The 13,102-nt window shown below is 38.9% G+C and overlaps 1 protein-coding gene across 1 annotated transcript in view; it reads left to right on the top strand.

Moving 5' to 3' along the window:
* The window catches only part of SLCO5A1 (solute carrier organic anion transporter family member 5A1), a 74,850-nt gene that overhangs the window by 36,886 nt on the left and 24,862 nt on the right, over window positions 1-13,102 (top strand). Inside the window, exons 4-5 of the mRNA XM_064388802.1 lie at window positions 3,223-3,443; window positions 9,949-10,113. Coding sequence (XP_064244872.1) covers window positions 3,223-3,443; window positions 9,949-10,113 — 386 coding nt within the window. The remainder of the gene's footprint in view (window positions 1-3,222; window positions 3,444-9,948; window positions 10,114-13,102) is intronic.

Below are 13,102 nucleotides of genomic sequence, written 5' to 3'. Positions count from 1 at the left end.
CCTTTTTATTTTTGGTACAGTCTTTTGTCTGTTTTCCAATTCTTTGATATTTCTCCAGGAAGTTGTGAAGTGTAGATGGTGAGATAATTGCATCCAGTGCTGCATTTGTGACATCTCCAGCATTTGGTATGCTGTCATAATGGTCCCTTTGGATTTGAATTTCATCTCGTACTACATTACAGGCCCTATCTCCTTTGCTGTTTCCTCCTGAGTGGGTGGTTGCAGATTTCTGCATATTATTGCCACAGATTGTTTCTTTGATCAGTGCCTTTGCAGCTTCTGCCTTTTTGATTCTGAAAGGGATGTTGCTACATTTTTATACAGACTACGGATTTATTTTGTCTGACAGTGCTGACTAATCCTCCTAAAAGTCTGCTTTCTAATCCATGTATGTTATCAGCTAAAATGAATGAATAGAGGATTTTCTGTTTACATAATATCAAAATTAGTCAAAACTTTCAGTCACTTACATTTGCCTTGCAAAAGCTTCCTATAAGCTTCTAATAAAAATAGTGTTACACATGGCTGTTTATTTGTTGTTTGCCCGTGTAATCATTTATCATGCAAAACATTGCATATGAATTTGTCTTCATTGAAAAATAAAGTTTGCAATATCTTTGCATTACAAATATGAGGCCAAATGCTTTTTATTTCTTGTGCAAGAAGTTCTGTCTACTCAGAATTTAAAATGTTTTAAAATTTGAACAAATATATAATTAATAGTGGAAAAATATGCAAAAGTTGTTCTTGTATGGGGTTTACACAGCAAGGTTTTGGTAGCAGGAGGGCTACAGGGGTGGCTTCTGTGAGAAGCTCCTGGAAACTTCAGTTCTGCCTGAGAGAGGCAATGTCAGCCGGCTCCAAGAGGAGGCTGGCCAAGGTTTACAACATCGGTGGTGGTGGTAGCACCTTTGGGATAACAGATTTAAGAGGGGGAAACAAAAAGACATGTGCAACACTGGCAGCAGTCACAAGAGAGCGGAACGAGAATATGTGGTAGAAACAACTCTGCAGACTCCAATGTCATTGAAGAAGAGGAGGAAGTGGATGTGCTCCAGGTGCCAGAGCAGAGATTCCCCTGAAGCTGATGGGAGCCTTTCATTACAGTTTCTCTCTCCTGTCCTGCTGAGGATGGGGAGTGATGAGAATGGCTTTGGTGGGCACCTGGCATCCAGCCAGGGTCAACTCACTGCAATTTTGGAAACTTGATTTGAAATGAAAAAGCTGTCATTGTTGTGGTTGGCTGTTATAGTAACATGATTGACTTCACTGGAACTTCCAAATACCAGTGTAGATTTGTGTGGTGGGTTGGCTTTGGCTGGCTTCCAGGTGCCCACCAAGCTCTGTCTCACTCCCCTTCCTCAGCAGAACAGGGAGAAAGTATGGTGGAAAGCTCATAGGTCGACATAAGGACAGGGAAAATCCATACTAATTACTATCATGGGCCAAGTAGACTTGACGTAGGCAAATTAATTTATTACCAGTTAATAACAGAGTAGGATAGAAAGAATTAAAAAGAAACCTACAAGCACTTCCAACCCACTCCTTCCTTCTCCCAAAGCTCAGCTTCACTCCTGACTCTTCTACATCCTCCACTGGAGTGATGCAGTGGGCTGTGGAAAGGGGGTTGTGGTCAGTTTCTAACACCTTGTCTCTGTTGCCCCTTTTCTGCTTCAGACAGTCTTTAATTAACTGGTCCAGCACAGCTCCTTTCTGTGGGGTGCAGTCCTCCAGGAACAGAAAGTTCCAGCCTGCAGTATCCCCTGTGGGTGACATGTCCTGCCTGAAAACCTGCTCCTGCAGGGGCTCTTCTCCACAGGCCACAGTTCCTGCTTGAGCCTGCTCCAGTGTGGATTCCCCACAGTCTGGGGTTGGATACCGTGGTCTCGTCCTGTGGCTGCAGGTGAATCTCTGCACTTGAAGCCCATTCTCCCCTTCTTCTCTCACCTTGGGTCTGCAGGGCTGTTTCACTTCACACAGTTGCTGTGCAGTGTTTTTTTCGCTTTCTTAAGTAAGTGAACACCAAGCTGCCACAAGCATTCTGGTAAGCTCAGCATTGGGTAGTGGTGGATCTGTTTTAAAACTGGCTGGAGCTGTCTCTGTCCAGCATGGGACAGCTCATGGCATCTTCTCACAGAGGGACCCCTGCAGTCCCCACTGTGCTATCAAAACCTTGCCGTGTAAACCTGGTACAATGGGATGAGTCTGTAATGAAAACTGCACTTCCAGTATGTAAGAAGGAGTTTGTGGGTGGATTCTGAGGTTGTCCTTCTTTATGGAACCAGCTGTGTGAGGTTATGTTTCCCTTAGTCTTTCAATGTTAGAGGAGAAATGTTATCTGACACTCTGCCATTGGTGTTCTGGCTGCTGACTCGAGTTAACTCCACAGAACTTTCTGGTGCAGCCCTTTTGCCCATCTGTGGTGCTGTGGTGAAGTCCATGAAGCTTTTTGGCTGCAGGGAGGACAACTGTATGCAGCTGAAAAGCTCTGCTCTGTGTCTCACACATTGTCCCATCTGTGGGTATGTCCCAGATCATTCCCTGAGAGCCAAGGGATCGTTTCAGGGTTATTTTTATATCCCATATTTAAAATACAGAGGGAGAGAAGAAGAAATTCTTTGTGAAGGCTATTTTAGGTTGCAGTCACAGAACAGAGTTTTGGGCATAAACCCTGGCACAAATTGTAGCACATCAGTTGTTTACATTCAGGCTTTGGGAACTCTTCAGTTGTGAAGGGAGAGAATTGGACAGTCAGGGCAGTCAGAGGTGGGCACTGGAAAGCAGAACAGTATCTATCAGGACATTTTATTTTCTCATGACATGGATAGCTTTTTCTGTGTTCTCCAGAAATATACTATATTGCTTTACTGGGAATTATCTATGAAAGGCTTAATTCAAAGTTAATATCTCATTCTCAGCACTTGGTACTGAAAAATTACCAAACCCGAAAATTTGTGGTAACATAAAGCTGACACTATTTAATAAAATTTGGTGAGTCCTGGATAAATACCTTTCAGTAAATAAGCCAACAGAAACATCTTCTGATTAAGGAATTTAGTGCAGTAAAGGTTCTCCCCCACTCCAGTTCTTTACTCTTAGTGTCAGTTTTTCATATTTTGCAAATGTGTCTTTCCAGGCAGTGCAGCTTCTAACAGTAACTTTGATTTTTTGTTTCATGTAATGTGTTTGGTTTTGTTTCCATTCCTGTTTTCCTGGCATTAGGTGGAGTGGATTTCTCCTTTGTGCCATTGCTATGCTCCTTGTGATATTTCCCATGTTTACCTTTCCGAAAAAGCTCCCTCCTCGACATAAAAAAAAGAAAAAGAAGATGAATTCTGATGATGTTTCAAGTGATGATGACGTGATGAAAGAGAAAACAAGTAGCAAAACAGAAACAGACAGTTCAGTTTCTGCCTCTATGGGATTTGGAGAGAATGTTAAAGGTAAAGTTTGTTTTTAATTTATAAATGCTTTAGCTATGGTGTGCAGGGTCATCCAGGATTGTATGGGTGCAGGTGAAGGCAGTTTTGACATCCTATATTTGCTATTATGTTTTGCTATTGAGATTTTACTAGATGCTCATCCTCTAAAATGACAGGGTCCAGCAATGACTGTAAGACATTCCTTTCCTTGAATTGTCAGTGTTTGTGTACCTGTAACAAACAGATAGGCTATTTCCTATAGTTACAGGACCCCTACCACATGTATTTATGCATCTTAGAGTTTGCAATTGTCACACCTGCTTTATAAGCTGAACTTCTCGGAATAACCTGCTCTTCCACAGTGTAAGTGACACAAGTAGAAAGAATTCTAGTATGTGAGTTCAAATATGTTAATGTATTTGGGTAAGCTCATACAGAAAGATGATTTGTTTCATATTCCTTTCCTGTCTGTTTTGTACTGCAAACTATTTTCTGAGGGCTAAGACAAATAAAACCTGTTCTAATTTTGAAGTGTGAAGAGATCAAAAGATTGACAAGTAGTAGAGATTTTTATTTTATTCAAGGAGTAACCATTACTGTAAAATGTAACAGTAAGTAATAATCATTGACAAATTGCCTGGGGAAGAAGGGCAGTGTTGCTACAAATTGATTAATGTGAAGCATATAGAATTTAAATTGACAATACAGACTTAACAGCATCATAAAATTGAATAGTGTAGGATAAGAGTGAATGTGCCTCAGTGCCATTTTGTTGTTAGTGCTGTTGCGTCCTCCTTGGATTCTATGATGCAAATGCTGGTTGTGCCATTTCATGGTAGCCTGATAAATGTAGCTGGAACTGGGAGAAACCATGAAATATCTATTGTACCATCAGACATAACTTGAACTCAAAACTTTTAAGTGTTTGTTGAAATAGACATTAGTGTTACTCTTTACTTGGATATAAGTCCAGGCTATAATGATTGGGAGACTTTTTAATGGTATGTATCTGCCTATATGTATAACATACATTTTATAAAATTCTATGTTAATATATTAATGGAGCTACCAAATTCAAACTTTTACTATACAAAACTTTTAGTTTTCTTTAGAGGAGAAACTTCACCATGTGGAACAGTGAAAAGAAACATGCCAGAAAGATAGCAAGCTAGTTGAGATAAGCAGGAAAAGTATTTTTCTATAAGCTGATAATAGCTTTCCCATTCAGTGTCAGTTACTCTAGCAAAGAAGGCCTGCAGCAGGAATGCACTATCATTTAATTATTTTTCCAGTTTAAGTGGGCTTTATGGAATAAGATCATGCCTCAAGCTTCTCAGAGGTAATTTTATTTATAGTGGGAAGGAAAAAAGGATCATATGTGTCTAAGTCATTTAGCATTGCTTCTTCTGAGATGCAGTGAACATTTTATACTTTCCATTGAATTTCAGAGCTTCATCTTTTTATAGCACTGTGGGCAGAAACTCCACTTAGGCAGTAGCCAGGAGACTGTTGATTTAGTAGGTCATATCTTCTGTCCTGTACTAATAAATATCAATGATGTCATAGTCTGCCATGACAGAGGTCAGTGCCATCAAATCTCTGAGATCTGTGCAGCTTTGGTAAGGAAAGTAACTGTTCTCTTCTTCCAGTATGATCTCATCTTACCTGGGAAGCCTGGCAAAATGATTTTTGTCTTGTTCTAACTTGTCCTAATTTCCTAATTAATTCTCTATGCAAATGAAAAGGTATCAAAAAGTCATAAGAGTCTTTTTTTTCTGCACTGACTGCCAGTATAAGCTGAAGAAATAAACCAAAACTGGCTCCATCTGCAAGTAGCCTCAAACTTCAGTGATCTGAGCTTTATTTTGGCCCATGGTAGAGGAGAAATCAGATAAAAATACAGATGCAACTTTGCTTTTTCACTTGTTTCAAGTTGCAAGGGCTTGGAATTCAGTCTTTTCTTACTTACGTTTCAAGTAGAAAATGTGAGCTGAAGAATGCTTCTGAATCAGGTATCAAAAGTACTAGATAAAAGAGTATGTAGGTCATGGGAGGAAGAAAATGGGATGTAGTTTACTGGGAAAAATAGAGGTAGTGTAGATTACATATTACATGAGCTAGAGGTGTTTTATAATGAATAAACCACGGTTCAATCTCATATGTGCAGATAACACATGAATCTGAGCAGACAAAACTACTGTTTTCATTATTACCTAAATACCCTTAGGGTTTTGTACCATGGCAATTGTATCTGCAGTCCCTTTCACTTACCACTGTAATGGAACTTACTGTGCAATTGGATAAAGGAGCACTGTTTAGAAAGCAAATGTATATGTTACTTATAAAATACTGATCTAATCTGAATCAAATAATTAATCTAATTAATTACATGTATTTTGTAGTCTTTGGAGTTTTTTTGCTTTGTTCCTATGTACAGCCCTTTCTTAAATATAGAATATTCCTGTCTGGCTTGTCACATCTACCAGCTGTCCTGTGCCTTCCTTGGTGAGATCCTGTGAGGGGCAGAGACAGGATAATAATGATTGTCAGGGCATCAGCAGAGATAAAAGAAGCTCCTGAGGGGCTTGTGGTGGCAGGATAAGCCCACTGAAGTGCTTTGCCAAGGATCTGGAGTGGAGTTTCTGTGCTAGCTGAAGATCAGTGGACAGGCATTAGAAGAGGAGGAGGAGACTGTGGGCTGTGTGGGGGCCCTTGTTGAGCACTGTGAATGTCAGAGGGTTCAACAAACCATGGGCTGGAGATCCTGCAGTGCCACTGACCTTGAGCAAGGCAATTCCCTCTTGTCCTTTTTTACACTGTCCTGAAGAGCTCAAAATAGAAAAAAAATTGGCATAGCTCCATGCAATGATGAGCAGTGCTAACTGGAGCCTTGAGGACCTGCTCTAAATCAAAATGAAATAAGTGATATTCATATCAAACTGGTTCTGAACCCCTCCTCTCTTGATGGGATATTAGGGGCTGTTCAATGATCCAGCCACCACCCAGGTGCTTAAGGCCTGTCCTGAGAGTTGAATGAGGTTGTTTAAATGGTGTGTGGGTCGATAACAAAATGGCAAAATACTGTTCTGGAGATTAGTGATTAGCTCCATGCAGGATATATTTGACATAGTTGTGTGTCACTTTGCTGGTTTCCATTCTGATAAACAAACCAGAAATTCTGTCTCAAATCTTGGCTCTGCTTTGTACTGCACAAGAGTGGAAGCTGCCCCTGAGACCTCAGTATGGAGCCAGCTCTCTCCAAATCTGCAGGCTTGGGTGGTGCTGTCCAGACTGGCAGCACCAGCAGGAGGGAGGTCTTCTGGCCAAAATCTGCCTCACACTTACAAGAGGCTTTTCTGATGGACTGCAGAAGGACAGTGCTGTAGACTGGAATGATTTATTCACCTGATTGTATTCATTGCATTGCCCTGGGCTGGGTGTGCAGGAACAGGGATAAAAGAAATTATTTTAAATGTTGAAAAAGGAGGTGAAGTCAGAATTATTTGAGTTTTTATTGAAATTCTGTTTACAGTGCTTTGCTTAGAGAAATATTTATGAATACTTGTATTACTTGCAGATTTTTCTTATGCTTTTCCCTTACCATGAATCAAGCAGTGGTCCAGCACATGAGTGAAAGAAAAATTAATACTGACCAGAGAAAAAATACTGTCAAAGACCATGAAAGAAAGAACATTGCCAGTAGTGTAGCAAACCAGTCCAGCAAGGCAGATTTCAATTTACTCTTAGTTATATACTAGGTTATTGGGGGAAAAAGAAAAAAAAAAGATGAGATGTTAAAATTTGAGTTACTGCACAGAAATATAAACAGCCATGCTAAAAGATTGTTTTAGTTCTAGGAGTGTAATTAATAGAGGTTTATTAGTTTAGATGTCAGAATGAGGGAAATTGCAATTTCTGTAGGTTTGTTTCTGATGCAAATTTTCAAAAACCTGCAATGTCTTTTGAAGATGTCTTTCCAAAAAATCAAAACTGACAGGTTTAATAATGGCCTTGAAATCAAAACCTAGGCCTATGGCTAGCCACACAAAAATAATTTGACATAGAAATGTTTTAAAAGCATGATGGATTATGTAGTGTAAAGGATCCTTAAAGTTTTAACATTCTCGCTTTTTACTACGGTTACTGTGGTTGAAAGATAATGAGTTACTTAATAGTACTTTTTTATTATAGGTTTTTAAATTCAGAAGTATATTACAGATGTTGTCACACAGGGTTTGATGGTGATCATGGGAGGAAATCAGGGAAAGTCTAACTCTGAATATGTGTTTCTATTTCCAAGTTTCTTACTATATAGCAACTTTCCCTTGTATGACAGACAACTGCTGTTATTAAACCACGAAGATCAACTCTTAAGTGCTCCAGGTGGCGTGCATTAGTGTGGCATGCAGAAATAAACTCTTTATTTCATGCCAAAATTTATAGTAATCAGCAGAGCTGTTCTCTGAAGAGCCCTTCACGTGGGTATAAGGGAATTTGTGCTTATTCCAAGACATGAAGTTTTATCTACTTAACAGGAGAAATCCCATTTCAAAATACTAATTAGTTTTGAAATTAATAATGACCTTTAGCCTGAGCGCTCAGATGAGATGTAAGTAGGAGTCAACAGAAGTATAGCTCTACATACAGCTCTACATTGCCAGAGCAAAATGTTCATTAGCTCTGCAGTTCTTTGCCAAATGAATTCTCTAGTTGACTGAAAATTCTAAAGCAGACATTTTCCTGAAGCTCTGTTTTATCAGGAAGGGCAAATTTTACCAATATTACGATGTCTGGACAAGACTTTAAAATAATCCATTTAGCAAAGACCTTCAGTTCAGCTCTCGGCCAAGAGCTACCAATTCATTTCTACAAAGAGCAGTCAGTTCATCATGCTAGCAAAATTATCTTTCTCTCTGTGATGATACCTTATTTTCTTCCACATTTTAAACCCAGGTGAGCAGCTGCCACTAAGTAGCTCAGTTGCCAGTGGGACCAATCCTTCTTTTTGTTTCCTGACTCCTTTCTCACAGCAGCATCAGCATGGTCATAACTGCTTGCTCCTGTTATTTCTATTGCAAACAGCACCAAATATTTTTTAATGCTGTAGGTGGTAAAAATCATTAAGATTAAAATATGTGATTGCTTCTTAATATGTTTTATTCATTAATTATTTCCACCAAATGTTGAATTTAACATTTAATATGTTTCTTCATATATGTAGCAGGAGAGCATTTGACTACATTAAAATTATAAACCCAGTACTCATAATGAATTCAGTATAAATTTTGACAACTGGCATAAGCTAATACTGGATGCGGTCAGACAACTTAAGTGCTAATTTGCAGCTTGACAAGTTTTGACATGACAAGTGAAATTCTGTTTGCTTTTATACAGATAACCTACTGGAGTCAGTGCAGAAAGTGAGACAGATTTTTGTCTTGACAACTTTTAACATGAGTAAAATTCTCAGTTGTCCTTGCTCAACATGTATTTCTAATGGGTGCTCTTGTCATTGAATTCAGCTGGCTTTGATTCAAACACTATTCTATTTCTGTACTGAGTGAAAAGCAAATGAAAAAGATCAGAACTGTAGTAGGTTAGATATAATACTTGAAAAAAAATTGATCTGGGGTAAAAAAAAGCCCCAAGGAAAAGAAGATGTGTTTAAAATCACGACATCTAATAAAAAAAATTAAGTACTGAATAGGGTGATGATAATTTGACTGCAGGACTAAATTAAAAGTATGTAAATGTTTAATTTAACTACAGTGCTGAATTTCATGGGGGTTTGATATTTGATTTGAGAATAATTGCAACATCTATGAATCCTTTTTCATTTTAAGTTAATGATGTAGTCTCATTTTTAATTGATTGCTTTATCCCTTCTGAGAATATTGAGTTATATGTAATGTATGTTGAGATTCCTTGATATTACTGATGTAATTTTTTCATTACGCTTTGTCTGCATCATTGTAAATGCTTTTAAATAATGTAGAAAAATGTTTAACTAAAAATATTTTGGTACCCCTTTCAAATTAGATTATTATTAACCCAGCTTTCCGAGCATGGTCCTTGAAGCAGAGAGTAACAGGGAGAGTATAGGATCTTTTTTCCTCTTATGGAGTGCAAATCTCAGTACTGTCAGTTCAGCAGTGTGACATGTGTTATCTCACAGAAAATCTCAAGATAACAGAATAATTCCAAAATCTCTACATTTTATTCGTGTTTTTCTTTCTGTTGTGGTGTTACTATCTGTTCTTTCAGATGGTTTTTTGATGCACACCTCAGTTGTGTTTGTGCCAAGTGGGACCGTGGCCCTGAGCGAGGCAGTCAGATGGGGTCAGAGCAGGGAGCAAGGGCTGCACTCCCAAGTATGCACTCTCCCTTCTGTCTAGAAATGTACCAGCTGCTAGCAAGCCATTATTGCCAGTGTGTCTCAAAGAAAATCAATTGGTTCTGTTTCAGTTTGCTTTTGTTTCTCACTCATTGTTTATAACATTCGTTTGTCATTTTTGTCATTTTATAGAGCTTCCAAGAGCAGCTGTCAGGATCTTAAGCAACATGACATTCCTTTTTGTGAGTTTGTCATACACAGCTGAGAGTGCCATTGTCACAGCTTTTATTACCTTCATTCCCAAGTTCATCGAGTCACAGTTTGGCATCCCAGCTTCCAATGCCAGCATCTACACTGGTAAGGCATTGCCACGTAGTGTTACCTTGCAAGGTTGGCTTTGGCTAATGAAATGAGTCAATTAGGAATGAACCAAAATGTGTTCATTCAAGCAGGTGATTGGATCCAGCTTTCTGCTAATCCATTTGGTTAGATGTTCATAATATTTTTGATGTTTGTTATATGTATTTGGTAAGATGTAAACCCATTTATGTTGTTAAAGGGCTGGATTCTTTTTTATTTTTTTGCATAGGCCTAGACAGATGTGTTCTCATTTGTTGAATGTCTCCAAGGGGGAAAAAAATCAACAAAAACAAGCTAGAAAAACCATAGACATGACTGCAGTTTGTGTGCTTTAAAAGATCTCTTAAAACTGTTCTTACTTATTTTCTGTGAATTTTACTTCCTCTTTGATCTTTAAAATATCTTTATCTTTTTTCCCCTTAGTGAAACGTTGTTTATCTGTCCCATCCTTCAGTTACCTCTCTCCTCCAGGGTAGTGGTTTTCTCCTTATTTACATTGAGACAACAAGCTAGTCTAGTCAGAACTCCCCAAATTCTCTCCTTCCTGTCATTTCAGGAGACCTCTGCTGTACCAATGTACAGCCATGTCCAACTTCTAACATAGCTACAGAGCACAAAATTTTAAGCTTCACACTCCTCTGTGACTGAGAGAGATGAGAACTTGGCTACTAAAGGAGGCCAAAATATTGTGCAGAATTGGGGCCTGTGTAATGCAAATGAGTTTCCTTCTATCTGTGTCAAAGACATTTGTCTTTTTAATAATCTTTTTAAATTCTTCATAGTGCTTCTCATATAGAATAACTGCTAATTGCTGGGCAGGTTAGTTCTTTGTTCCCTCATACTTCCAGACACTGTGCCCTAGGAATGATGGAGTGGAGTGAATTGTGGGGACACAGGTGAAGTATGGGGTGAAGCTGCCTGGGGGCATCTGTCAAAAAAGGACAAGAAGTAGCAGAAGGAAGAAGGAAAGCACATAGACCTCACATGGGAAGAATTTGTCACTTGCAGTGGTTGGAAGAAATGCAAGGAATTTCTAGAGTGGTGAGGGGAAAAGTCAGAGAAACACCATGTGGTGCTTTTTATTTGAGAGTTTCTAGGATAAGATTTTCTTCAGGGCATGAAATCCCTGTGTTCTGCATATAAGCAGGAAACATTGATATCTGGGACTGTGGTGCTCGCTGAAGCTTAGAGTAGCTGCACACACAGGAGTTTTACTCTAATGAGTCTTGATGGGATAGCTGTGCCATAACTTACTTCATTCTCAAGATAAACCAGAAACATTCTTGCCAGAAAAAATACTCAACAGCCAGTACATTAACAGAGGTAAAACCAGCATGACCTTGCCTAAAGTGTAAAGTTATTAACATCTGTTGTTCTCCCTGCTATAAAATACTTGATAAAGACTATTAACATGAACCAGAAAAATAAGATTAAATACATCAGGCTGGATGTGCAACAAGGACAAGTGAGCGCTGCTTCTACAATCCCAGCTCTTAAACTTAGCATTGGAGTCAACAGTTGTTAAATTTATAAATATTATTTGTAGGAAGGATGTGAAAGGGAAACCTGGAAATTCTGTATTAGATTGCTACTAGCTAATAAAGTAAAAGACATGACAAGGTCACAAATTTTCTGGTTAGTAAAAGGAGAATTTACATGTTATTTATGTTTTACATCTATGCTTAATGCACACATTGCCAGTTGATTATATGTGCTTCCTGAATCTCTTCATGTAAAGATTTTGCTGGCAATTTTTTGTCTTCTAAGCAGCAATTCTTTAATTAAGTCCCAATTTCTTTCAGTTTTAAAACAATCCTGGCATTTATCATCATCAAAAAACACTATGTGCCAAATTTCGTGTCTTGAACTTGTGCAGCTTCTACATTTAATTTCTGCTCTTGGAAGAAAAACTGGTTTTGATTCTGTGAAAACTTATTATTTAGAATCTTCCTCCTGAAATTATATTTTCTTCTGTAATGTCATTGGTGATGGCAGGATAATTAAAGTGTCAGCTGTTTTTCCCTCTTTTCTTGCTTTCACAATCTCAACATTTTGATAAATATAATGTGCCTTTCACCTTTAGACATATTAGCAGAGAATGACTATGCTTTGTAATAATTGTAAAGTTATTTGCAAGTGATAGTCTTACTGTCTTCTTTAAGACACCAGCATCTCTACCAATTTGGATTATAAAGTTTAACATCTCTGTAGATGCAGCTGCCAAGTAGTAGTTCAAAGTAGTTCAAATTCCATGTCTATGTGGAATGCATCTTGGCAAAGCCTTTAATTAAAGACCTGTCAGTGATAAGCAAAAGACAAGGGAAGAAGAGTGCGAGACATTTGCTGACTTTGCCACCACCTCAGGACCTGACAAGTGGGGACAACCTGGTGATATGTTGCTATGCCTTATGACTGCAGCAGCAGAGGTTTCATAGGCACGTCTTTGTGTCTTACACTTACCCTAATTATATTGTCTTAATTTTTTAAATTGAGTTTGGTCAGTTTGCGCTCCACATACCTGTGGAGAGCTGAATTGGAATGCTGAGGTAGGAGTTGTGGAATCATGGACTCTAGGTTGGAAAAGACCTCCAAGGTCATCAAGTCCAACCTTTGACCAAACACCATGTCAATAAACACCAAGTGCCACTTCTGGTCATTTCTTGTGCACCTCCAGGGAGGGTGACTCCACCACCTCCCTGAGCAGCCTATGCCAGTGGTTAACCACTCTTTCTAAAGTCCAGCCTGAACCTCCCCTGGCCCAGCTTGAGGCCATTTCCTCTTGTCCTGATGCAAGCTGCCTGGGAAAGTGCTATTCAGCTTGAGTAAAGTATCCAGAAGGCAGAATTTGCAGCCAGGCTTCAGTGTGCACTCTGAGGTGGGCAGGATTCTGGGGTCCTGCTTGAGGTTAGTGCTTGTGCTTTGCTGGAATTAATCATGAGAATGGGAGGAGGAAGGTTTGTGTCCAAATCTGGATTTCTTCCAATTT

This window comes from Passer domesticus, chromosome 1 (assembly GCF_036417665.1).
Source record: "Passer domesticus isolate bPasDom1 chromosome 1, bPasDom1.hap1, whole genome shotgun sequence".
Taxonomy (NCBI): domain Eukaryota; kingdom Metazoa; phylum Chordata; class Aves; order Passeriformes; family Passeridae; genus Passer; species Passer domesticus.
This window is presented reverse-complemented; position numbering and strand designations above follow the sequence as displayed.